At 44.3% G+C, this 26,596-nt stretch overlaps 1 protein-coding gene across 1 annotated transcript in view; it reads left to right on the forward strand.

The window, feature by feature from the left end:
* LOC120062090 (5-hydroxytryptamine receptor 4-like) overlaps positions 1–13,134 on the forward strand; it is a 43,208-nt gene extending 30,074 nt beyond the window's left edge. The window contains exon 4 of the mRNA XM_039011898.1: positions 12,562–13,134. Within this exon, the coding sequence (XP_038867826.1) occupies positions 12,562–13,134 (573 nt within the window). The remainder of the gene's footprint in view (positions 1–12,561) is intronic.
* Positions 13,135–26,596: the final 13,462 nt, after the last annotated feature.

The following is a 26,596-nucleotide window of genomic DNA, read 5'->3' on the forward strand; positions in this document are numbered from 1 at the left end:
AAAACAGAACAACACAGACCCTGAAAAACTGGTTTTGTTAGATGTGTTTAAATGGAGGACATAGTATCTCTCTTTCTAATAATACTGTTTGTGCGACCAATAAACTTTGATTCAAATTTTTTAATACAGCACATCTCTGATCTTGTCAATAGCAAAGGATTTTATTTCATCATAATAGTACATTACAGTATATATCGTACTTTATATCTTTCTACTTTACAGACATACATTTTCATTATGTAATTCTCAAAATCTGTAGTAGATAAACCAACATGCATCTAAAATTGGTCGACTTTAAATGACGAGCAGATTATGAAGGCTTTATAAAGCGTTCATAAAGCCTTCATAGACACTACATAAATGTGTTACAAATGATCTGTAACCATATCACATGCTTTATAAAGGGTTCATAAAGATTTTCCATGTTCACAACAATACTTAAACCACATCAGGGGACGACTTTTGAAGTCTGTTTAGTGTAGTTGCCGTTTAATTCAGTGCACATGCTCTCAATGTTGTTTGGTTAGAGGTTTTTCTGTAGCACAGTAAGAGGACATGTGGTGATTATGTATTCCATATACAATGATTTGAATTTGAGTGAAAGTTCAGCAACACTCCATATTATTCAGAGCCCCATGAAATGACACCATATATACATTCTACAGACCCTACTGAGTATTCCATGGGTGGGCCTCGGAGGGAATATAGGTCCACCTACTGGGGAGCCAGGCACAGCCGTTCAAAATGAGTTTTACCCCACAAAAGACATGACCACAATCATGCACAAGGGTATTGTATTGCGGCACCCAGAATAGTTTTTGCTCTATAAGCCAATATGTATTCCAAATACAGTAATTCACATTGGGGGCATTTTTATGACCTTGTAGCATGCTTTAAACCCCTAATTTAATGCAAAGGTCACTTACATATGAACAAATATAAATCATTGTTAATATTTAGAGAATTATTTTTCATTTATCATACAGGTTGTTGACACTTTTACACTATTGCTTGGGGGACTTTTATTTAGAAAGTTTCCGAAATTCCGTGACCCAGTGTAACGGCGTTCCTCCTCCTCTTCATCCGAAGAGGAGGAGCAGGGATTGAACCAAAATGCAGCATTGCGATTTGACATGATATTTATTAAATAAACCGAAAACACGAAGAACACTTGAAAAGATACAAAACAACAAACGACGTAGACTGACCTGAACGTAAGAACTTACATGAAACACGAAGAACGCACGAACAGGAAAACAGACTACACAAAACCGAACGAACAAACAAACCCAGACAGTCCCGTGTGGCGCGACAAACACAGACACAGGAGACAACCACCCACAACAATCAATGTGAAAACACCTACCTTAATATGGCTCTCAATCAGAGGAAATGAAAACCACCTGCCTCTAATTGAGAGCCATATCAGGTCACCCTTTAACCAACATAGAAACACATAACATAGACTACCCACCCAAACTCACGCCCTGACCGTCAAACACATACAAAATAACAGAAAACCGGTCAGGAACGTGACATAACCCCCCCCTCAAGGTGCGTACTCCGAACACACCACCAAAAGTCTAGGGGAGGGTCTGGGTGGGCGTCTGACCACGGTGGTGGCTCAGGCTGTGGGCGAGGTCCCCACCCCACCATAGTCAATCCCAGCTTACGTCTCCCCCTTAGAATGACCACCCTCATCTTACACCCACTTACTTTAACTGGTAACCTTAAGATAAGGGGCAGCACCGGGACAAGGGGCAGCACCGGGATAAGGTAGCTCAGGACAGAGATATAGCTCAGGACAGAGAGGTAGGTCAGGATAGAGAGGTAGCTCAGGATAGAGGGGCAACTCAGGATAGAGGGGCAACTCAGGATAGAGGGGCAACTCAGGATAGAGGGGCAACTCAGGATAGAGGGGCAACTCAGGATAGAGGGGCAACTCCGGACTGAAGGGCAGCTCCGGACAGAGAGACAGCTCTGGACTGAGGGGCAGTTCTGGATAAATGGCAGCTCTGGGCTGAGGGGCAGCTCATGACTGGCTGACGGCTCTGGACGCTCATGGCTAGCTGACGGCTCTGGACGCTCATGGCTGGCTGACGGCTCTCGACGCTCATGGCTGGCTGACGGCTCTCGACGCTCATGGCTGGCTGACGGCTCTCGACGCTCATGGCTGGCTGACGGCTCTCGACGCTCATGGCTGGCTGACGGCTCTCGACGCTCATGGCTGGCTGACGGCTCTGGACGCTCATGGCTGGCTGACGGCTCTGGACGCTCATGGCTGGCTGACGGCTCTGGACGCTCATGGCTGGCTGACGGCTCTGGACGCTCATGGCTGGCTGACGGCTCTGGACGCTCATGGCTGGCTGACGGCTCTGGACGCTCACGGCTGGTTGGCGGCTCTGGCAGATCCTGTCTGGTTGGCGGCTCTGGCAGATCCTGTCTGGTTGGCGGCTCTGGCGGATCCTGTCTGGTTGGCGGCTCTGGCAGATCCTGTCTGGTTGGCGGCTCTGGCAGATCCTGTCTGGTTGGCGGCTCTGGCAGATCCTGTCTGGTTGGCGGCTCTGGCAGATCCTGTCTGGTTGGCGGTTCTGGCAGATCCTGACTGACGAATGGCTCTAGCGGCTCCTGACTGACTAACGGCTCTGACGGCTCGGGACAGACGGGCGGCTCTAATGGCTCGGGACAGACGGATGGCTCAGACGGCACTGGGCAGACGGATGGCTCAGACGGCGCTGGGGAGACGGATGGCTCAGATGGCGCTGGGGAGACGGATGGCTCAGATGGCGCTGGGGAGACGGATGGCTCAGATGGCGCTGGGGAGACGGATGGCTCAGATGGCGCTGGGGAGACGGATGGCTCAGATGGCGCTGGGGAGACGGATGGCTCTAGCCGGATGAGGCGCACTGTAGGCCTGGTGCGTGGTGCCGGAACTGGAGGCACCGGGCTAAGGACACGCACCTTCAGGCTAGTGCGGGGAGCAGGGACAGGGCACACTGACCTCTCGAAGCGCACTACAGGCCTGGTGCGTGGTACCGGCACTGGTGGTACCGGGCTAAGGGCACGCACCTCAGGGCGAGTGCGGGGAGAAGGAACAGTGCGTACAGGGCTCTGGAGACGCACAGGTGGCTTAGTGCGTGGTGCCGGAACTGGAGGCACTGGGCTGGAGACACGCACCATAGGGAGAGTGCGTGGAGGAGGAACAGGGCTCTGGAAATGCACTGGAAGCCTGGTGCGTGGTGTAGGCACTGATGGTACTGGGCTGGGGCGGGGAGGTGGCGCCGGAAATACCGGACCGTGCAGGCGTACTGGCTCCCTTGAGCATTGAGCCTGCCCAACCTTACCTGGCTGAATGCTCCCCGTCGCCCGACCAGTGCGGGGAGGTGGAATAACCCGCACCGGGCTATGTAGGCGAACCGGGGACACCATGCGTAAGGCTGGTGCCATGTAAGCCGGCCCGAGGAGACGTACTGGTGGCCAGATATGTAGGGCCGGCTTCATGACATCCGGCTCAACGCTCAATCTAGCCCTACCAGTGCGGGGAGGTGGAATAACCCGCACCGGGCTATGCACACGTACAGGAGACACCGTGCGCTCTACTGCGTAACACGGTGTCTGCCCGTACTCCCGCTCTCCACGGTTAGCCTGGGAAGTGGGCGCAGGTCTCCTACCTGCCCTTGGCCCACTACCTCTTAGCCCCCCCCCCAAGACATTTTTGGGGTTTCTTCTCGGGCTTCCTTGCTAGCCGCGTACCTTCATATCTCCGGTCTTGAGCTTGATTCTCCGGCTTCCAGCCACGTCTCCTTGCTGCCTCCTCATACCACCGCTCTTGGGCTCTCGCTGCCTCCATCTCCTCACGAGCGCGGCGATATTCCCCCGGCTGTGCCCATGGACCTTTACCATCCAGCTCGTCCTCCCAAGTCCAGTAGTCCTGTGTATTCCACTGCTCGAACATACGCTGCTTGGTTCTGATTCGGTGGGTGGTTCTGTAACGGCGTTCCTCCTCCTCTTCATCCGAAGAGGAGGAGCAGGGATTGAACCAAAATGCAGCATTGCGATTTGACATGATATTTATTAAATAAACCGAAAACACGAAGAACACTTGAAAAGATACAAAACAACAAACGACGTAGACTGACCTGAACGTAAGAACTTACATGAAACACGAAGAACGCACGAACAGGAAAACAGACTACACAAAACCGAACGAACAAACAAACCGAGACAGTCCCGTGTGGCGCGACAAACACAGACACAGGAGACAACCACCCACAACAATCAATGTGAAAACACCTACCTTAATATGGCTCTCAATCAGAGGAAATGAAAACCACCTGCCTCTAATTGAGAGCCATATCAGGTCACCCTTTAACCAACATAGAAACACATAACATAGACTACCCACCCAAACTCACGCCCTGACCGTCAAACACATACAAAATAACAGAAAACCGGTCAGGAACGTGACACCCAGAATGACTTTTTTAGTGTTGCTGACGAGACGCTGCTCATTCGATGCGTTCGCAAATCAAATGGCCAATTGTGGTGCCAACCGGACAGCGAAAAACAAGTAAGTTAACCTTTATTTATTGTAATTGAAATTTGTTTGTTGTAAAGTGTTGACTTAGATTAAGCTACCTCAGTCGTTATTTCAAATAATTTCCGTGACTTCACAGCAATTACTAGCTATCTGAAATGTAGCTAGCTAGCAGACTCCGCTACATAAAAATAAATGTAGATGCATCCACATTTCATAGTCATTTCATGAGATTTTTTAATGAAAGAGGAATATAATAATACGAATCGAATGGAGTTTCCCATCTCCCCATTTAGAGTTTCTGGCACAGCACAGAAATGCCCTTATCCAGATGGTGTGACAAAGGCATTTCCTAACAGACTGGGTAACTTTCTTTGTTGTTACTTTTAAGGTTAGAACCAACCAAGACAGACAAGAACCATTCGTCTGCCAGCTCAGGGACAAGCTACACGATTCACAGTCCTGTGTAATGTTCAATGTAATTGCATTGCTGGACTTTTTTAAACTTAATGTATAGTAAAAAATAAATACATTAATTAAAGGAAATGTATGTTTTAAACATGTTTTTAATGTTTATTTGTTTTAGCTGTTTTAGTGTTAATACATTTGTGTTTACATCATTAATCCTTTATGTATGTTATGAATGACGAAAGGTGTCTGACCTTATAGTAAGTACACTCTCATATGTGACTCGTTTCAGGAAACTAGGCGTATGTTGCGGGTCACTACTTCACAGGAGAGCCCTTTGAAATTAAACTTTTTAAAATTATTATCAAAATAAGTTTTTGGGCAGAAATGCCTTCTGGAACGTGAACTTTCATGTGCCTTAATAACAAACTTGTATGCCATCTGTAAATACAAATAAAATTGTTAAATTACGAGCCTAGTTGGTTTAGCCACAGATAAACCTTTGCGCTACCCATGATTGGCTGAGATAATGAATGCGCTGGACATGCCGAGAGATGAGTTTGGATTGGTGCGGTATAGCACGCTTCTGTCTATTTAAGCTGGTCAGTATGTATTGGTAATACTTTCTAATGCAGCTTTTTTTAAATATATATTGCGTTGTAGATCTAGCGTGTAAACGATGCTGAATGGGTGTAGACAAAGAAGAGCTCTCCAGTAGGTACCAAAACGGGTAAAGGCCATTTTCTCAAAAGTGAGGTTACTAGTTCATCAACTTTCAAAGTATAATTACTTTCCCATTGTTCCTCAAATGCAGTGTATGTTATACCATTTTGTAGCTCTGTGTCTCTGCTTTTATCCAATGTAAAAAACACAATTTCAAATTGTACTTTATCAAGGCAGTTGGACACATCCATAAAGAGATTTATGGATGTGTTATAAATGACCGAAGGCGTCTCACTTTAAATTAAGTATTACAGGACACAATTGTAAAATGTATTTTAAAACCTCTAAAATGTAACTACATGTAATCTAAAATGTAATCTATGCAATCATCAAAAGTAATTATTTATCACTAGTAATGCACTAGTAATGCTGCATACTCAAAGAAAGGTTAAAATATCACCTTTCTGGTAAAAATAGTTATAAATTGCTGAGGTGTAGTCACTTTTGAGGACACAAGCTCAAGTGCACAGTACAATTATGATACAAATATTTTTTATTCTACAAAACAGTATGAATATGTCTTGAAATTACTTCAATTCTTTCTAAATACACTACCAGTCAAAAGTGAAATAACACATGTGGAATCATGTAGTAACCAAAAAAAGTGTTATACATATCCAAATATATTTGGGATTTGAGATTCTTCAAATAACCACCCTTTGCCTTGATGACAGCTTTGCACACTCTTGGCATTCTCTCAACCAAGCAACCGGAATGCTTTTCCAACAGTCTTGAAGGACTTGAAGGAGCGTCACTCCATCACTCTCCTTCTTGGTAAAATAGCCCCTACACAGCCTGAAGGTGTGTTGGGACATTGTCCTGTTGAAAAACAAAGGATAGTCCCACTAAGCAAAAAGCAGATGGGATGGTGTAAGGCTGCAGAATGCTGTGGTAGCCATGCTGATTTAGTGTGCCTTGAATTCTAAATAAATCACAGACAGTGTCACCAGAAAAGCACCCCCACACCATAACACCTCCTCCTCCATTCTTTACGGTGGGAAATACACACGCGGAGATCATCCGTTCACACACACCGAGTCTCACAAAGACACGGAGGTTGGAACTAAAAGTCTCCAATTTGGACTCCAGACCAAAGGACAGATTTCCACTGGTCTAATGTCCATTGCTCGTGTTGCTTGGCCCAAGCAAGTCTCTTCTTCTTATTGGTGTCCTTTAGTAGTGGTTTATTTGCAGGCCTGATTCACACAGTCTCCTCTGAACAGTTGATGTTGATATGTGTCTTTTACTTGAAGAATGTGAAGCATTTAGTTGGGCTGCCATTTTTGAGGCTGGTAACTCTAATGAACTTGTCCTCTACAGCAGAAGTAACTCTGGTTCTTCCTTTCCTGCGGCAGTCCCCAAGAGAGCCAGTTACATCATAGCACTTGATGGTTTTTGCGACTGCACTTGAAGAAACTTTCAAAGTTTTTGACATGTTCTGTATTGACTGACCTTCATGTCTTAAAGTAATGATGGACTGTCGTTTCTCTTTGCCTATTCGAACTGTTCTTGCCATAATATAGACTTGGTCTTTTACCAAATAGGGCTATCTTCTGTATACCACCCCTACCTTTTCACAACACAACTGATTGGCTCAAACGCATTTAGATGGAAAGAAATTCCACACATTAACTTTTTAGAAGGCACGCCTGTTAATTGAAATGCATTCCAGTTGACTACTGTACCTCATGAAGCTGGTTGAGAGAATGCCAAGAGTGTGCAAAGCTGTCATCAAGGCAAAGGGTGGTTATTTGAAGAATCTCAAATCCCAAATATATTTAGATATGTATAACACTTTTTTTGGTTACTACATGATTCCACATGTGTTATTTCATAGTTTTATTTCATAGATGTCTTCACTATTATTCTACAATGTAGAAAATAGTAAAAATAAAAAAGAAACCCTTGAATGAGTAGGTGTTCTTGTAACGGCTTTCGTTGGTGGAAGGAGAGGAGGACCAAAACGCAGCGTGGTAAGTGTCCATTTTAATATAAAAACTGAACACTACAAAAATACAAAATAACAAAGTGAATGAACAAACGAAAATCGAAACAGTCCCGTATGGTGCAGACACAGGAAACAACCACCCACAACCAAAATGGGGAAAACAGGCTACCTAAATATGATTCTCAATCAGAGACAACGATCGACAGCTGCCTCTGATTGAGAACCATATCAGGCCAGACATAGAAATACAACAAAATAGATAACAGAACATAGACTACCCACCCCAACTCACGCCCTGACCAACCTAACACAAAGACATAAAAAGAAACTAAGGTCAGAACGTGACAGTTCTAAAACTTTTGACCGGTAATGTATACTATAATACAATTATAAAACAACTAACTATAAGATGTCACCTTCCTTAAAACTGTAAAAATACTCTTCATCAAAACGTCTGCCCCCATCGCTGTGAACGTCTCAAGGAGCTTTAGCTTGGCTTCCTCATTTTATATTAATCTTGTCCATCTATGACAAACAGATAGTGTTTTTTGTTTAAAAATAGATTCATATACTTTTTAAAATTGCTATAAATCAATCTCTGAATGTACTATAGGGATGAAACCATTGTCCCCTGATGCACTACGATGTAACTATTGCAGGCATGCGCTTTGTTCGTGGTTGTGATGTAGGGTTGAGCCAGGAGGTGATAGACAGTCAGAGCAGATTAAATGGTCGGAGGGACATCCCAGCTTCAAGTGGTTTCAGATTTCAAATCCTACGTCACATAGGCACAAAAAATATGTATATTTCGATCTAGGGTGTCCACAGATCGATTTATAAGCAGAATTGTTGGTTAGAACCAGTACCAGAACCACGCAGATCCCCTAAACAGGGGACTTTACATCTAAGAGCTTGTTAACAAAAGAGAAGAGAATCATATCAAAGTAATGTAAGCGTTGCATTGTAAGAGGCAGTTACTTTATATGAACATGTATTGCAATGTGAAATATGTCTTTCCAGATGAAACACTGATTAATCTTGCTGAAGAAGTGATTTTGTATGATTTCGCTTTTACGCTGCTGCTACTCTGTTTATTATCTATGCATCGTCACTTTACCCCTACCTACATGGACATATTACCTCAATTACTTCGACCAACCGTACCCCTGCACATTGACTGGGTACTGGAACTCCGTGTACGTATATAGCCTTAGTTATTGTTATTTTATTGTGTAACTCATTTTTTAAATGTTATTTAGTAAATATTTTTTTACTGTTATTTTTCTTAAAACGGCATTGTTGATTAAGGGCTTGTAAGTGAGCATTTCACTGTAAGTTCTACATCTGTTGTATTGCATGTGACAAATAAAATTTGATTTAATGTGCTTAGAGTTTTCACAACTGTCCCTTGGATGATTTGTTTTGAGTTGTGCACTAAGAGTTGTGAACATGTACCACATGGTTGTGAACATGTACCACATGGTTGTGAACATGTACCACCTAGTTGTGAACATGTACCACACAGTTATGACCACATAGTTGTGACCACATGGTTGTGAACATGTACCACCTAGTTGTGAACATGTACCACACAGTTATGACCACATAGTTGTGAACATGTACCACACAGTTATGACCACATAGTTGTGAACATGTACCACACAGTTGTGACCACATGGTTGTGAACATGTACCACATGGTTGTGAACATGTACCACCTAGTTATGACCACATAGTTGTGAACATGTACCACACAGTTATGACCACATAGTTGTGAACATGTACCACATAGTTGTGAACATGTACCACACAGTTATGACCACATGGTTGTGAACATGTACCACATGGTTGTGAACATGTACCACATAGTTGTGAACATGTACCACACAGTTATGACCACATAGTTGTGAACATGTACCACACAGTTATGACCACATGGTTGTGAACATGTACCACATGGTTGTGAACATGTACCACACAGTTATGACCACATGGTTGTGAACATGTACCACATGGTTGTGAACATGTACCACCTAGTTGTGAACATGTACCACACAGTTATGACCACATAGTTGTGAACATGTACCACACAGTTATGACCACATAGTTGTGAACATGTACCACATAGTTGTGAACATGTACCACATAGTTGTGAACATGTACCACACAGTTATGACCACATAGTTGTGAACATGTACCACACAGTTATGACCACATAGTTGTGAACATGTACCACACAGTTGTGACCACATGGTTGTGAACATGTACCACATGGTTGTGAACATGTACCACCTAGTTATGACCACATAGTTGTGAACATGTACCACCTAGTTATGACCACATAGTTGTGAACATGTACCACACAGTTATGACCACATAGTTGTGAACATGTACCACATAGTTGTGAACATGTACCACACAGTTATGACCACATAGTTGTGAACATGTACCACACAGTTGTGAACATGTACCACACAGTTATGACCACATAGTTGTGAACATGTACCACATAGTTGTGAACATGTACCACATAGTTGTGAACATGTACCACACAGTTATGACCACATAGTTGTGAACATGTACCACACAGTTGTGAACATGTACCACACAGTTATGACCACATAGTTGTGAACATGTACCACATAGTTGTGAACATGTACCACATAGTTGTGAACATGTACCACACAGTTGTGAACATGTACCACACAGTTATGACCACATAGTTGTGAACATGTACCACATAGTTGTGAACATGTACCACATAGTTGTGAACATGTACCACATAGTTGTGAACATGTACCACATAGTTGTGAACATGTACCACATAGTTGTGAACATGTACCACACAGTTATGACCACATAGTTGTGAACATGTACCACATAGTTGTGAACATGTACCACACAGTTATGACCACATAGTTGTGAACATGTACCACATAGTTGTGAACATGTACCACATAGTTGTGAACATGTACCACACAGTTGTGAACATGTACCACACAGTTATGACCACATAGTTGTGAACATGTACCACATAGTTGTGAACATGTACCACACAGTTATGACCACATAGTTGTGAACATGCACCACACAGTTGTGAACATGTACCACCTAGTTATGACCACATAGTTGTGAACATGTACCACACAGTTATGACCACATAGTTGTGAACATGTACCACACAGTTGTGAACATGTACCACACAGTTATGACCACATAGTTGTGAACATGTACCACATAGTTGTGAACATGTACCACACAGTTGTGAACATGTACCACCTAGTTATGATCACATAGTTGTGAACATATAACACATAGTTGTGAACATGTACCACATAGTTGTGAACATGTACCACCTAGTTATGATCACATAGTTGTGAACATATAACACATAGTTGTGAACATGTACCACATAGTTGTGAACATGCACCACACAGTTGTGAACATGTACCACCTAGTTATGATCACATAGTTGTGAACATGTACCACACAGTTATGACCAAATAGTTGTGAACATATAACACATAGTTGTGAACATGTACCACATAGTTGTGAACATATAACACATAGTTGTGAACATGTACCACATAGTTGTGAACATGTACCACATAGTTGTGAACATGTACCACACAGTTGTGAACATGTACCACATAATTGTGAACATGTACCACACAGTTGTGAACATTGCACCAAAGTGATAAAAAAACTGTAGCATGCAATAATGTAGCCTAAATCAAGTGTATTTATTTGCTCTTGACTCACGTAGTAGTCTTAAATATTCTATTCACCATCGAGCTGAGGGCGTGTCCTGTCTTAACGTAACTTAGCCTAATTCAATATAATCAATCAATCGTTCATTCATGTCATACGAGTCATTCAAGCCTTTGATAGAGGGACTCAGCGAAATGACATTGCCACGAGCAGCACCTCAGATATTGAGATGAGTGAGATGCAAGACTTCGCTCCCATACAGTCACACACAGTATCTGCGCATGTGTACGAGCCAGGGAACCAAAACAACAGAGGAGTTGAGCCTCACGCTTCAACGCTCTTAGTTGTTGTGGAAATTGACACACTATGGTTACTTTCTGCATCTACGTCATATCGCTGAGTATTCCTTTAAATACAAACAAGCATTTTATTTTGAAATGAAATAACAAAGGGAGGCTTGAATAATTAAACAATAAATAGAGAATTCGATTTTCTGCCAAACACCTATTTGAATAATCGTTCAAAAGCGCAGTGATATGAATACATGTTTGATTAGTGAAACATTTGGATCAGTTAGGGGTCTACTTTCGATAGTTTACAAGATCCAGCACGGCACATTAGCAGGGCAGTCATACGCAGTGCGTACTGTATATATGCAGTGCGTATACCTGTCAATCGTAGACTAGTGTAATTTATTTTCTCCAGAGTAGAGACAGGTATGACCTGAGGTGGCCAGAGGTTCTGGCAGGGTGCCGGTGGAGGACAATGATTAATGATCTGTTTCAAAGCCCTCATCTTCCCCACTCTGGACCTAGTCGCTACTTTCAGGAAATAGCATTGATGGAAGTTTGGTTTGTGCACCATTCATCATTGCTCTCCTAGATACGTTTAAGGGTTTAGAAAATCTTCTTGATGAACAGGAGCCTACAGGACTCCATTGTAAATGGTAGAAAACCCTGACAAGCTCAGTCCTCTTACCATAGACATAATTCATTGACAACATTTTTCACTGAACTGTATTGACCTGATTCATATCAACTTGCCATGTCATATACTTATTCTCTGAATGATTACTGTTCTGTGTCCGTGAAACTAATGTTTCATGAACTGACACATTAACCATGTGTTTTTTTCTTCTTCTGTGATGTGTTTCTGTGCGTGTGTGTGTCTGTGTGCCTCTGTGTGTGTCTCTGTGGTTGTGGTGGTGGTGTTACCACATCTCAACCCCTTGGTAGATAGAGGTACGGAAATTCAGCGGTGACGTGGCCAACTCGACGGCGTGTGTCTTCATGGTCAACAAGCCGTACGCTCTGACGTGTTCCGTGGTGGCCTTCTACATCCCACTGGGGTTGATGGTGCTGGCCTACCAGCGCATCTATGTGACTGCACGGGAGCACGCACGCCAAATCAGTATGCTGCAACGGGCGGGGGCCGCCTCGGCAGACAGCGCCGACCACCAGCGCAACCACCGCATGCGTACAGAGACCAAGGCGGCCAAGACTCTGTGCATCATCATGGGCTGTTTCTGCCTGTGCTGGGCCCCTTTTTTTATCACCAACGTGGTGGACCCCTTTATAAACTACACAGTGCCGGACCAGCTGTGGGCAGCATGCCTGTGGCTGGGCTACATTAACTCCATGCTTAATCCCATTCTCTATGCCTTCCTGAACAAGTCCTTCCGCCGTGCCTTCCTCATCATCCTCTGCTGTGGGAGAAAGCGTTACAGCGCCAGGCGGCCATCCGTACTGGGGCCGGGGCCCCCCTGCTCGGCCACACAGATCAACGGCTCCACCCATGTGCTCAAGTAAGTGTCTACTCCCTCCTCACCTACCTGAGAGCCCTTCACTAACTCTCTACAGCCCACAGATACTCTTCAGATGGTGTTGGCAGCAGCTTGAGATTGTATTATTAATATATTGAATGGGTTCTTAGGCAGGGGAGACATGGATCAAGTCCATGTGGATGAACTGTAGCCTACATGACCACCATGCAGCTGCCATAACATTCACACCATGTTCCTGGATCTGAGGACTGATGAGACATATTAGTTTACACAGATGACCATCTACAAAAGACTGTTTGCTTTGCTGTGAGACTTGGTGAGCTAGAGACTTGCAGTAATACATCAAGCAGCCGGCTTATTACATTTCAGCCACCCACCCAACTGTCCAATTTTAGAATTCTCAGACTATAATGGAATAAAAACTGTATTGCTCTGTCCACTCGATGCATAATTAATTTATCCCCTTGGCTGTTCTAGAGGAGAGACCTGATGTATGTTACATGGCTATTATAGGGTCACTAGAGGTTAGACCTGATGTATGTTACATGGCTATTATAGGGTCACTAGAGGTTAGACCTGATGTATGTTACATGGCTATTATAGGGTCACTAGAGGTTAGACCTGATGTATGTTACATGGCTATTATAGGGCCACTAGAGGTTAGACCTGATGTATGTTACATGGCTATTATAGGGTCACTAGAGGTTAGACCTGATGTATGTTACATGGATATTATAGGGTCACTAGAGGTTGGACCTGATGTATGTTACATGGCTATTATAGGGTCACTAGAGGTTAGACCTGATGTATGTTACATGGCTATTATAGGGTCACTAGAGGTTGGACCTGATTTATGTTACATGGCTATTATAGGGTCACTAGAGGTTAGACCTGATGTATGTTACATGGCTATTATAGGGTCACTAGAGGTTAGACCTGATGTATGTTATATGGCTATTATAGGGTCACTAGAGATTAGACCTGATGTATGTTACATGGCTATTATAGGGTCACTAGAGGTTAGACCTGATGTATGTTACATGGCTATTATAGGGTCACTAGAGGTTGGACCTGATGTATGTTACATGGCTATTATAGGGTCACTAGAGGTTAGACCTGATGTATGTTACATGGCTATTATAGGGTCACTAGAGGTTAGACCTGATGTATGTTACATGGCTATTATAGGGTCACTAGAGGTTAGACCTGATGTATGTTACATGGCTATTATAGGGTCACTAGAGGTTAGACCTGATGTATGTTACATGGCTATTATAGGGTCACTAGAGGTTAGACCTGATGTATGTTACATGGCTATTATAGGGTCACTAGAGGTTAGACCTGATGTATGTTACATGGCTATTATAGGGTCACTAGAGGTTGGACCTGATGTATGTTACATGGCTATTATAGGGTCACTAGAGGTTAGACCTGATGTATGTTACATGGCTATTATAGGGCCACTAGAGGTTAGACCTGATGTATGTTATATGGCTATTATAGGGTCACTAGAGGTTGGACCTGATTTATGTTACATGGCTATTATAGGGTCACTGTAGGTTGGACCTGATGTACAGTACCAGTCAAAAGTTTGGACACACCTACTCATTCAAAGGTTTCTCTTTATTTGTACTATTTTCTTCATTGTAGAATAATAGTGAAGACATCACAACTATAAAATAACACATATGGAATCAAGTAGTAACAACCAAAATATATATATATTTATATTATATTTGAGATTCTTCAAAGTAGCCACCCTTTGCCTTGATGACAGTTTTAGCACACTCTTGGCATTCTCTCAACCAGATTCAACTGGAATGCTTTTCTAACATTCTCCTAGGAGTTCCCATATATGCTGAGCACTTGTTGGCTGCTTTTCCTTCACTCTGTGGTTCAACTCATCCCAAACCATCTCAATTAGCCAATACAAACGCACTGAATAACAGATTCACTATTCACTCACATGGAACAACAGATAGGTGTGAGGTTCTGTGTTTATTTTCTTAGTCAACCTTGTGTTCTGTTTCGTTGTGTTCTTGAACATAGCCATGTTTCTTTGTGTTCTTGAACGTAGCACTGTCTTTCATTTTTGTTCATTGATTTCACCTGTGTTAGTTACTCACCTGGTCTCATCAGCTCCTTATTTAGTTCAGTTCATTATGTTTGTGCCTTTGTGAGGAGTTGTTCATTTTGACTCTACTAAGCCTTTTCCTAGATCGTTTGTGAGAACCAGTTATAGCCTTCAGTCCTAGTTCTGATTCACCTGCCTGTTTGCCGACCTGTATATGACCATTGCCTGCCTGTGACCACAATTCCCGCCTTCTGCGAAGGCGAAATAAACACCTGCCGCGCTCTGCGCGTGAATCTACACCTTTCACTCCCTGAGTATTCATTTCAGAATACCTCACCTAAAAACGGAATGGATTCAGCGGAGCTACAGCGGTGACTAACTCAGCAAGAGGAGCGTAGAAATCTGACATTTTCTCTGCCAGCCTATCCCTACTCCTCCGATGCCAGGTATCGTAACCCATAGCCCTCCTTCATTAATATCCATGCCTGAAAAATATGACGGTTCACCTGGGAAATGTCAGAGATTTCTGATGCAATGCAGCAAATACATTGAGCACAACCCCACTAACTTCGCCACCGACAAGAGCAGGGTGGATTTTGTTGCGTCACTACTCACAGGCAAAGCCCTGGATTGGGCCACCGCCATATGGACTGCCAACAGCACAGAACTCGGATCTGCGACCCATTTCCACACCCTCTTCAAAGAGGTATTCGATAACTCTCCTTCCGGTCATCCTATAGGAGACCTCCTCATAGAACTTCAACAAGGATGCAATTCAGCTGCTGAGTATGTCCTCAAGTTCCTCCCCATGGCTGCAGGGAGTGGATGAAGGGAGGCTGCTTTACTTACCATCTACCAAACAGGGCTCAACATGGAACTTCAGGCGGAGCTGGCCTGTAGAGGTGACCACCTCATCGCCGACCGCCGAAGAACTCTACCACCCAGGAACCCGAAACCTTCTCTTTCCATGATCACGTCCGAGTCTTTCAGAGCCCATGCAGTTGGGCCATGCTCCTCTCCCGTGTATCGAACGTCAAAGGCGGATCCAAGAAGGGCTTTGCCTATACTGTGGAGGGAAAGATCATCTTCTCAGCCATTGCCCTGTTCGTCCCCCACGGAGAGATGAGAAGGGTCCCTCCGTGCCATGCAGGTAGACGTGTCCTTATTTCTAAATATCTCCCAGAAGAAATTCTCCATCGCAGTATTGATAACCGTGAAGGGGGTTACTAAGTACGTAGAGTGCTTGATAGATTCTGGAGCAGCAGGTAATAATATCAATCATCAGCTAGTACAAGAGCTTGGCATTGATCTAACACCTGTCACCCCTCCCTTAAGGATTAACACCCTGGACGGGCAGCCATTTGGCACGGGCTTCATTACACACCTGATACAGTGTGTCACCCTCCAGATTGGAGTCTTCCACACCGAAACCATTCAACTCATGGAACTCTCATCCCCCAAACAGGCACTCATCCTCAGACACCCCTGGCTTTGTCGTCACAACCCTGCCATCTCGTGGTGACAAGGGGAACGACAATCCTGGTCTTCTACCTGGAAGTTGTCCCATCCTTCCCTGCAGAGCCACCACCATTGAGGACTCTGCCTCTGCAGTGCCACCCACCATACCATCTGAATACGCCCAGTACAGCAATGTCTTCAGCAAAATCAAGGCCTCCACTCTGCCACCACATCGCCCAGGGGACTGTGCTATTGACTTACTCCCTGGAGTGTCCCCACCGAAGGGCTGTGTTTGCTCACTATCTATCCCAGAAAATGAGGCAATGGAGACCTACATTGATGAAACACTCAAACAGTTTCATTCGTCCTTCTTCCCCAGCTGTGTCCAGCTTCTTATTCGTTGGAAAAAGGATGGTGGTCTCCGTCCAAATATTGATTACCGTTCCCTGAATGATGTCACAATCAAGAACTGTTTCCCTCTTCCTCTGATCCCAGCGACTCTTGAACATGTGGGCCTCGCCAACATCTATACAAAACTAGACCTGCGAAGTGCATATAACCTTGTCCGTATACGTGAAGGCGACGAATGGAAGACGGCCTTTATCACCGCACGAGGGCACTACAAACATCTGGTTATGCCCTACGGCCTTACTAACGCCCCTGCCGTCTTCCAATCCTTTATGACTGAGGTTTTCAAAGATATGATCAACTGCTTACTGCTTACTCCCACTCCCTAAAGGAACAGATACAGCATGTGCAAAAGTTTCTTCAACGGGTCTTTGACCATAACCATTTATGTGACGACTGAAAAGAGCACCTTCCATGTAACCTCGGTTCCTCGGTTTCATACTGACACCTGGAGGGGTCAGCATGGATGAGAACAAAGTCACCGCTGTCAGTAACGGGCACAAACCCACCACCGATAAGGAACGTTTCATTGGGTTCTCCAACTACTATCGCCGGTTCATTCGGAACTTCAGTTCTACTGCCGCTCCCCTCACTGCCCTTACCAGCCAAAAGACCCGGACCCTTCAATGGACTGATACCACCCTGACTTCTTTCAACAACTTGAAAACGCCGCTTTACCTCAGCTCCTGTCCTTCGCCAACCTGATCCGACCCTTCCTTTCCCCCTGGAGGTGGATGCCTCCGAAGTAGGAGTAGGAGCCATAGTCTCTCAGCGGGTGGGAACACCTCAAATCACATCCCTGTGCCTTCTTCTCCAGGAAGTTATCCACCGCTGAGAGGAATTCCGATGTGGGGAACAGAACTCCTGGCTATTAAGCTGGCCTTTGAGGAGTGGCGCCACTTGTTGGAGGGCGCACAACATCCCTTTCTCGTCCTAACAGATCATCGTAATCTGGAATATATCAGAGGGGCCAAGAGGTTAAACTCGAGACAAGCCTGCTGGGCTCTCTTCTTCACACGCTTCCATTTTCATGTTACTTACATCCTTGGAAGGAAAAACGTAAAAGCTGATGCTCTCTACTACCAGTTTGACCTTCCGACCAGTAACTCAGACCCTACACCCATTCTTCCTTCCTCTTGCATTATGGGACCGGTACTGTGGGAGGTTCACTCTGCCTACAAGAAGCCCTAAACTCAGACCCGGCACCTCCTGAGACACCAGCTGGGAGAAGTTACGTACCAGCAGCTGTTAGACCCCAACTGATGCAATGGTGTCACGTCCTTGGGGTCAGGACATCCGGGCATTATACAAACCACCGAACTTCTAGCCTGTAAGTTCTGGTGGTCCTCACTGGCATCCGACGTAAGGGATTACGTACTCTCCTGTCTAGTCTGCGCCCAAACCAAAAGCCCTCGTCATCTCCCTTCCGGTAAGCTTCAACCTTTGTCAATCCCTCACAGAACCTGGTCCCACATAGCTGTTGACTTCATCACAGACCTTCCTGAATCCTCTGGTAACACCACCATCCTTGTCATAGTAGACCCTTTTTCAAAAATGTGTTGTCTGGTTCTTCTTCCTCATTTACCTAACGCCATGCAATTGGCTGAGTGTATGTTCCAGCAGGTGTTCTGTCTTTATGGGATTCTGGAGGACATAGTCTTTGACTGCGGGCCCCAGTTTATCTCCCTGGTGTGGCGAGCCTTCTGTGACCGACTGGGGGTCGCCCTCAGCCTCTCCTCCGGGTGCCTTCCCCAGACCAACGGGCAGACGGAATGCCTGAACCAAGAAATAGGGAAGTACCTTCACCAACAATGTTCTGCATCGCCACACGACTGGAGTCGGTATATGGCCTGGGCCGAATACGCTCAGAACTCACTCATGCATTCATCCCTCCATCCTAGTCCGTTTCAGTGTGTACTTGGTTACCAACCCCCAATGTTTCCCGAGGAGGCGGAGCCTAGTACTGTCCCAGCAGTTGACAACTGGTTTCGGTGTAGTGAGCGAGTATGGGAGACCACTCGCCAGCATCTGCAGGAAGCCTCTAATACCCAGAAACACTTTGCCGACAGACGCCGCCGACCTACGCCACTCTTTCACCCCGGATAGCATGTGTGGCTCTCTACCAGAGACATCCGCCTCCCCTGCATGAGTTCTACCTGGAACCAAAAAGGGTTCTCCTATGGGGACAGCTAAATAATGCTTTTGGAACCCTTTTTTCTAAAAGTGTAGTCATTATTTAGTTCATAACTGCTTTTCCCCGACTGAAGTATTACAACACAAGAGACTTCTTATTACACAATGTACGAATGCAGATATTACTGCAGACAAACTGAAACCTGATTTGTTTGTTTTGTTGCTACGGCGACATGAATGTTATTACCATTAATCAACAGGAAAAAGACAGAGTAGATATGTTAACTGACATAATGACTTTAAATGTTCTTTAATATTTGTAATTATATTGTTATGGGATGAAATTAAATAATATAGCTCTTGCTTGTTGTACAAACTCATAAAGCAAATCACAATTATGTTGAATATTTGGAGGATTTTAAAATTTGTATTATTCATAGTGGCAGCTAGCTAGTGGCAGGATTTGATAATGCTGGGATTTATGCATGGTTTGTTAGTGACATTAAGCTGTGTTTCCATTTGGAGAATGGAGAGATCAGGAGATACCGAGGGCAGAGTTCAAATAGAAAAATGATGTGTTGGCAACTTGCACCATCCTCCGTCTCTCAGGCAAGCGGACCTCTGATGTGGTCAGTTAACAATTCACTCTTTCTCTTCTGTCCTGTTGTAAAATACAGTTTACACTGGAATCTAGACAAAACACACATACCAAGTCTTGTTCGACAGAAAAAGAAGGAAACTTCAAGTGTGCGTGTTTGAAAAACATTCACTACTGACAACCCTTTTGTTGCCATAGAAATAAGAAGTGTTCAGAAACAGACCATAGGACTGGGCCCTGTGACACCCACTCTTTGAACTGGCAAAAGGGCTGAACATGAACACATAAGAAAACATAAATATGTGACTTATATTTAGTCAAGTGTGTAAGATTGTGTTTTTGTATGAAGCTATTTCAGAAAACTCAGGTGTGGGTACATTCAAGTATATATTGAATTTCTAAGTTAAGTGGTTAATGTTTTATAATACTAAATATATTTTAAGAACTTGGGGGTAACAGCTAAGGGTTGAGAGACCGATTCTGCTAACAATCCTTAATTGAAAGCATATACGTTTGTAGTTTAACAATGTTCTCCTCCGCCCTGGGAGTCTGCTCTGTAAACAGAGCATGTTGAGAATATATCCAGATTGAAAATATAAATGACCATGAAAGACTCTCCACAATGTCTCCGCAAAAAATCGTTGTTTTCTGCTGCGGCACTTGGAAACTCTGGGAGAACATAAATCCCCGGAACAGTTTCCAAATGGTGGAGCTGTCAGCATGTTAATCGGGCTGATAAACAGAGAAGTGAAGTATGCTGGGATGTCTGTTGGTCGGAGCAGCTGTGGAGAGGCGCAAGGCGGCAGGCCCCGGCCCCCGGCCCCCTGTTGAGAGGCAACCACACTATAGACCTGAGAGAAGGACTTGTGGAAGGAACCCATGTAAAATGTAATGATCAGTGATTACCGAGTACAGCAGAGTGTGATTAAAATACAGGCCCTACTCACAATCTCCTTCTGTCTTCATTCTTCACTCAGTGGGGCCCTGCTCCCAGTTAGACAGACTATATTAATCTGTGGCTAGAGTGAGGATGCATTGATCCATCTCGGCAGCCAGGTGTGGATACATTGCACTGTAAAAGTACATTACAACCCCTGCTAGAAGCAGCTGATTCCTGATCACACCTTTACCGAGACAGTTTTTAACCCAGATGGGTAATAATGTCAACGGCGTGCTTGTGAGTGATCAAATGCTGTCTAGGTGCCAAGACCAGGCTATATAGGTGTACTGGGCAGGATGCCAGGTAGAGATTCTATAGGAAAACTGAACGTTGTGCACAAGTTACTCAAATTGTTGTAATTTGCTGCTGGCCACCACAGCTTCTTTAATAACACTAATTACCACAGTGAATGGGGAGAAAGGTCATATTGTTGATCAAGTTTGATCTTTGGTTTTACATGATTACCTCTGCAGTAAAATGGGAAAGAATAGCATGAGAGAGCACCACACAGTCCATAATGGACTTAACTAAAGTTCAGGGTTAGAAAAAGAAACCAGCCAACAGATTACATCACTAAGTGGTGAGTTCAAATGGGAATAAACTAAAGGAAATTAAAAATGAAGACATTAACTAAGATACTTTTACCTCCTGTCTTTTGGGGTAATTATGCAGAGTACATTTAAAATGTAATATTTAACAGCAATAAATGCCTGAAGTTGGTCACATTTTTCACAACCTGTTCAAGAATCAGTACTTTCTCTACGCTGGGACACAAGGAGTTAAATACTGCTTAGTGTGATGCTCACAGGAGCTGACATGTACCCAGATGCAAGGGTCAGATTCTTATCTACCACATGAATGAATGGGGCACATTTCGCCTCCTAGTAGTTCTTTCTCTCTTGGCATGCTCCAACCTCATCTAACTCTAACCACACGATCCACATGATCACACAGCTTCCCTTCATTCTATTTCTATGGTTACGCCTGCTGCAGTTCCAGTCAGTTGTATGTAAACAAATAAGGATATGCAGGGATGTGAAGCCTTGACCTTCTGAGTAGTGGAGTCACGCCTATGCCTTTTTGACTCCTGAGTAAAAGCAGATGAAATTGCCACCCACCCACATGGCTATTCAGTTGACCGCTTAAGGTAATCTTAAATCTACGGCATCATTACGACCATATTGAATTTCAGGCCATTAAATCATATATCCATATTATAAAATGCTTTGTATGCATTGCAAGAAAACAACGGTCCAGAATAAATGCTGAAGTCTGCAATATGATCATGTAAAATGAATGTGAAAGCTTTTATTTTTTACCCTTATTTAACTAGGCAAGTCAGTTAAGAACAGTAGAACGACAGATTTTTACTTTGTCAGCTCTGGGATTCGATCTTGCAGCCTTTCTGCTGCCCCAAAAGCTTGTTGGAGCATAATAGCCTGTTATGGTTTAAATGGCAAAATATAGAACCCTGAGGCCGTTGATACTATCAGACTGTTGAAGTTGATATATTGGCCATTTTATACTTCCCAAAAACAACTAATAACATTCATAACAATTTCTCCAGAGTTTACTAAGCCTTTAATGTACTACCTCATCACCTTGTGGGTCTAGTGGTTGTAAGTCTAGTGGTTGTAGGTCTAGTGGTCTAGTGGTTAGTCGGTCTAGTGGTTGTAGGTCTAGTGGTTCCTAGGTCTAGTGGTTCCTAGGTCTAGTGGTTCCTAGGTCTAGTGGTTGTATGTATGGTGGTTGTAGGTCTAGTGGTTGTAGGTATGGTGGTCTAGTGGTTGTAGGTCTAGTGGTTGTAGGTCTAATGGTTCCTAGGTGTAGTGGTCTAGTGGTTGTAGGTCTAGTGGTTGTAGGTCTAGTGGTCTAGTGGTTGTAGGTCTAGTGGTTGTAGGTCAATCAAATCAACCAATCAAATATATTTATAAATCCCTTTTAACATCAGCTGATGTCACAAAGTGCTATACAGAAACCCAGTCTAAAACCCCAAACAGCAAGCAATGCAGATGTAGAAGCATGGTGGCTAGGCAAAAATCCTAAAATGGCAGGAGCCTAAGAGGAAACCTAGAGAGGAATCAGGCTCTGAGGGTTAGGTCTAGTGATGGTAGGTCTAGTGGTGTTAGGTCTAGTGGTGTTAGGTCTAGTGGTTGTAGGTCTAGTGGTTGTAGGTCTAGTGGTGTTAGGTCTAGTGGTGTTAGGTCTAGTGGTTGTAGGTCTAGTGGTTGTAGGTCTAGTGATGGTAGGTCTAGTGGTGTTAGGTCTAGTGGTGTTAGGTCTAGTGGTTGTAGGTCTAGTGGTGTTAGGTCTAGTGGTGTTAGGTCTAGTGGTGTTAGGTCTAGTGGTGTTAGGTCTAGTGGTTGTAGGTCTAGTGGTGTTAGGTCTAGTGGTGTTAGGTCTAGTGGTTGTAGGTCTAGTGGTTGTAGAGCTAGTGGTTGTAGGTCTAATGGTCTAGTGGTTGTAGGTCTAGTGGTTGTAGATCTAATGGTCTAGTGGTTGTAGGTCTAGTGGTTGTAGGTCTAGTGGTTGTAGGTCTAGTGGTTGTAGGTCTAGTGGTGGTAGGTCTAGTGTTGTTAGGTCTAGTGGTTGTAGGTCTAGTGGTTGTAGGTCTAGTGGTTGTAGAGCTAGTGGTTGTAGGTCTAATGGTCTAGTGGTTGTAGGTCTAGTGGTCTAGTGGTGGTAGGTCTAGTGGTTGTAGGTCTAGTGGTTGTTGGTCTAGTGCTGTTAGGTCTAGTGGTTGTAGGTCTAGTGGTGGTAGGTCTAGTGGTGTTAGGTCTAGTGGTTGTAGGTCTAGTGGTTGTAGGTCTAGCGGTTGTAGGTCTAGTGGTGGTAGGTCTAGTGGTGGTAGGTCTAGTGGTTGTAGGTCTAGTGGTGGTAGGTCTAGTGGTTGTAGGTCTAGTGGTTGTAGGTCTAGTGGTGTTAGGTCTAGTGGTTGTAGGTCTAGCGGTTGTAGGTCTAGTGGTTGTTGGTCTAGTGCTGTTAGGTCTAGTGGGTGTAGGTCTAGTGGTGGTAGGTCTAGTGGTGGTAGGTCTAGTTCTGGTATGTCTAGTGGTTGTAGGTGTAGTGATGGTAGGTCTAGTGGTGTTAGGTCTAGTGGTTGTAGGTCTAGCGGTTGTAGGTCTAGTGGCAGTATGTCTAGTGGTTGTAGGTCTAGTGGTGGTAGATCTAGTGGCAGTATGTCTAGTGGTTGTATGTCTAGTGGCGGTATGTCTAGTGATGTTACGTCTAGTGGTTGTAGGTCTAGTGGTGGTAGGTCTAGTGGTGGTATGTCTAGTGGTTGTAGGTCTAGTGATGGTAGGTCTAGTGGTTGTAGGTCTAGTGGTTGTAGGTCTAGTGGTTGTAGGTCTAGTGGTTGTAGGTCTAGTGGTTGTAGGTCTAGTGGTGGTAGGTCTAGTGGTGGTAGGTCTAGTGGCAGTATGTCTAGTGGTTGTAGGTCTAGTGGTGGTATGTTTAGTGATGGTAGGTCTAGTGATGCTAAGTCTAGTGGTTGTAGGTCTAGTGCTGGTAGGTCTAGTTGGTGTAGGTCTAGTGGTGGTAGGTCTAGTGGTTGTATGTCTAGTGGTGGTAGGTCTAGTGGTGGTAGGTCTAGTGGTGATAGGTCTATTGGTGGTAGGTCTAGTGGTGGTATGTCTAGCGGTTGTATGTCTAGTGGTGGTAGGTCTAGTGGCAGTATGTCTAGTGGTGATAGGTCTATTGGTGGTAGGTCTAGTGCTGGTAGGTCTAGTGGGTGTAGGTCTAGTGGTGGTAGGTCTAGTGGTTGTATGTCTAGTGGTGGTAGGTCTAGTGGTGTTAGGTCTAGTGGTGTTAGGTCTAGTGGTTGTAGGTCTAGTGGTGGTAGGTCTAGTGGTGGTAGGTCTAGGGGTTGTAGGTCTAGTGATGGTAGGTCTAGTGGTGTTAGGTCTAGTGGTTGTAGGTCTAGCGGTTCTAGGTCTAGTGGTGGTAGATCTAGTGGCAGTATGTCTAGTGGTTGTAGGTCTAGTGGTTGTAGGTCTAGTGGTGGTATGTCTAGTGATGTTAGGTCTAGTGGTTGTAGGTCTAGTGGTTGTAGGTCTAGTGGTGGTATATATAGTGGTGTTAGGTCTATTTGTTGTTGGTCTAGTGGTTGTATTATTCTCCCAGGAGCCATATTTTTAAGCCATGTTAAGTGAGCATAGAGAGAAAGGCCAGGCCAGACGGTCGTCATGTCTGAGGCGCTAGAAGCCACTGTTTGTGTTGGTTCGCACTCCCTGGCTCCCTTCTGTGTGCCATAAATTACATTTATTCTGATTTATATCTTAATTTAAAGCTCAATTATTTTATGACGTTTTGCTACTAACACTTTTCCCTGTTACTATATTACAGGGGGGATTTTGTCGTTATGTAAACATATTAGACGTTCATCACAGGGACAGCTCTGAGAGATGAACATTTGACCTTTTTCCACACTTTAAAATAATGTATTTTTCAAAGACATGCTGACATACTGTCAGTTGCTCTTGCCCCTCAGTGTTGACCCCTACATATGCTTCAAAGCTTCACTAGAAATATTGAATAGTATTTGAAGGACTAGGTGGAAAGAGCATTCAGCTATAGATCAACAGCTCTAAAGACCTAGGTACATCATCTTTTTTTTCATCTGACCACATTTATTATGAATATATAAAACTGAAAGGGTTGCTGTTTTTTAGACATGGAACGGTTGTGATGCATTATTCAGTCTACTCTTCCACAAGGTGTCTTACCTTGAACAAGAATGCCTCCTCTTTGACCTTCTCCTTTATTTATGCGTGAGTAGAAGAGCTGTTATTGCGTGATTGTTGTATAAACTAATCCTTGGCCAATGTGTGTGTAGGGGAGATAAACCACATGGCACTATCATGAACCAACAGCAGTGTTCTGCATCAGCTCCAGTGTTAATAGGGATTATACACTACATGACCAAAAGTATGTGGACAACTGCTCGTCAAACATCTCATTCCAAAATCATAGGCGTTAATATGGAGTTGGTCCCCCCTTTGCTGCTATAACAGCCTCCAATCTTCTGGGAATGCTTTCCACTAGATTTTGGAACATTTTTGCGCAGACTTGCTTCCATTCAACAACAAGAGCATTAGTGAGGTCAGGCACTGATGTTGGGCAATTGGGCCTGGCTCATAGTCGGCGTTCCAATTCATCCCAAAGGTGTTCAATGGGGTTAAGGTCAGGGCTCTGTGCAGGCCAGTCAAGTTCGTCCATACCGATCTTGACAAACCATTTCTGTACGGAACTTGCTTTGTGCAAAGGAGCATTGTCATGCTGAAACAGGAAATGGCCTTCCCCAAACTGTTGCCACAAAGTTGGAAGCATAGAATCCACGAGAATGCCATTATATGTTGTAGCATTAAGGGGCCTAGCCCGAACCATGAAAACAGCCCCAGACCATTATTCCTCCTCCACCAAACTTTACAGTTGGCACTACGCATTCGAGCAGGTAGCATTCTCCTGGCATCTGCCAAACCCAGATTTGTCCGTCGAACTGCCATTTGGTGAAGTGTGATTCATTACTCCAGAGAGAGCGTTTCCTCTGCTCCAGAGTCCAATGGCGGCGAGCTTTACACCACTCCAGCCGACACTTGGAATTGTGCACGGTGATCCTAGGCTTGTGTGAGGCTGCCCAGCCATTGAATCCCATTTCATGAATCTCCGGACAAACAGTTATTGTGCTGACATCGCTTCCAGAGGCAGTTTGGAACTCAGTAGTGAGTGTTGCAACCGAGGACAGACGATTTTTTACGCACTACACTCTTCAGCGGTCCTGAGCTTGTGTGGCCTACCACTTTGTGGCTAAGTCGTTGTTGCTCCTAGATGTTTCCACTTCACAATAACAGCACTTATAGTTGACCGGAGTAGCTCTA

The sequence above is a fragment of the Salvelinus namaycush genome, chromosome 17 (assembly GCF_016432855.1).
Source record: "Salvelinus namaycush isolate Seneca chromosome 17, SaNama_1.0, whole genome shotgun sequence".
NCBI classification, from domain to species: Eukaryota; Metazoa; Chordata; class Actinopteri; order Salmoniformes; family Salmonidae; genus Salvelinus; species Salvelinus namaycush.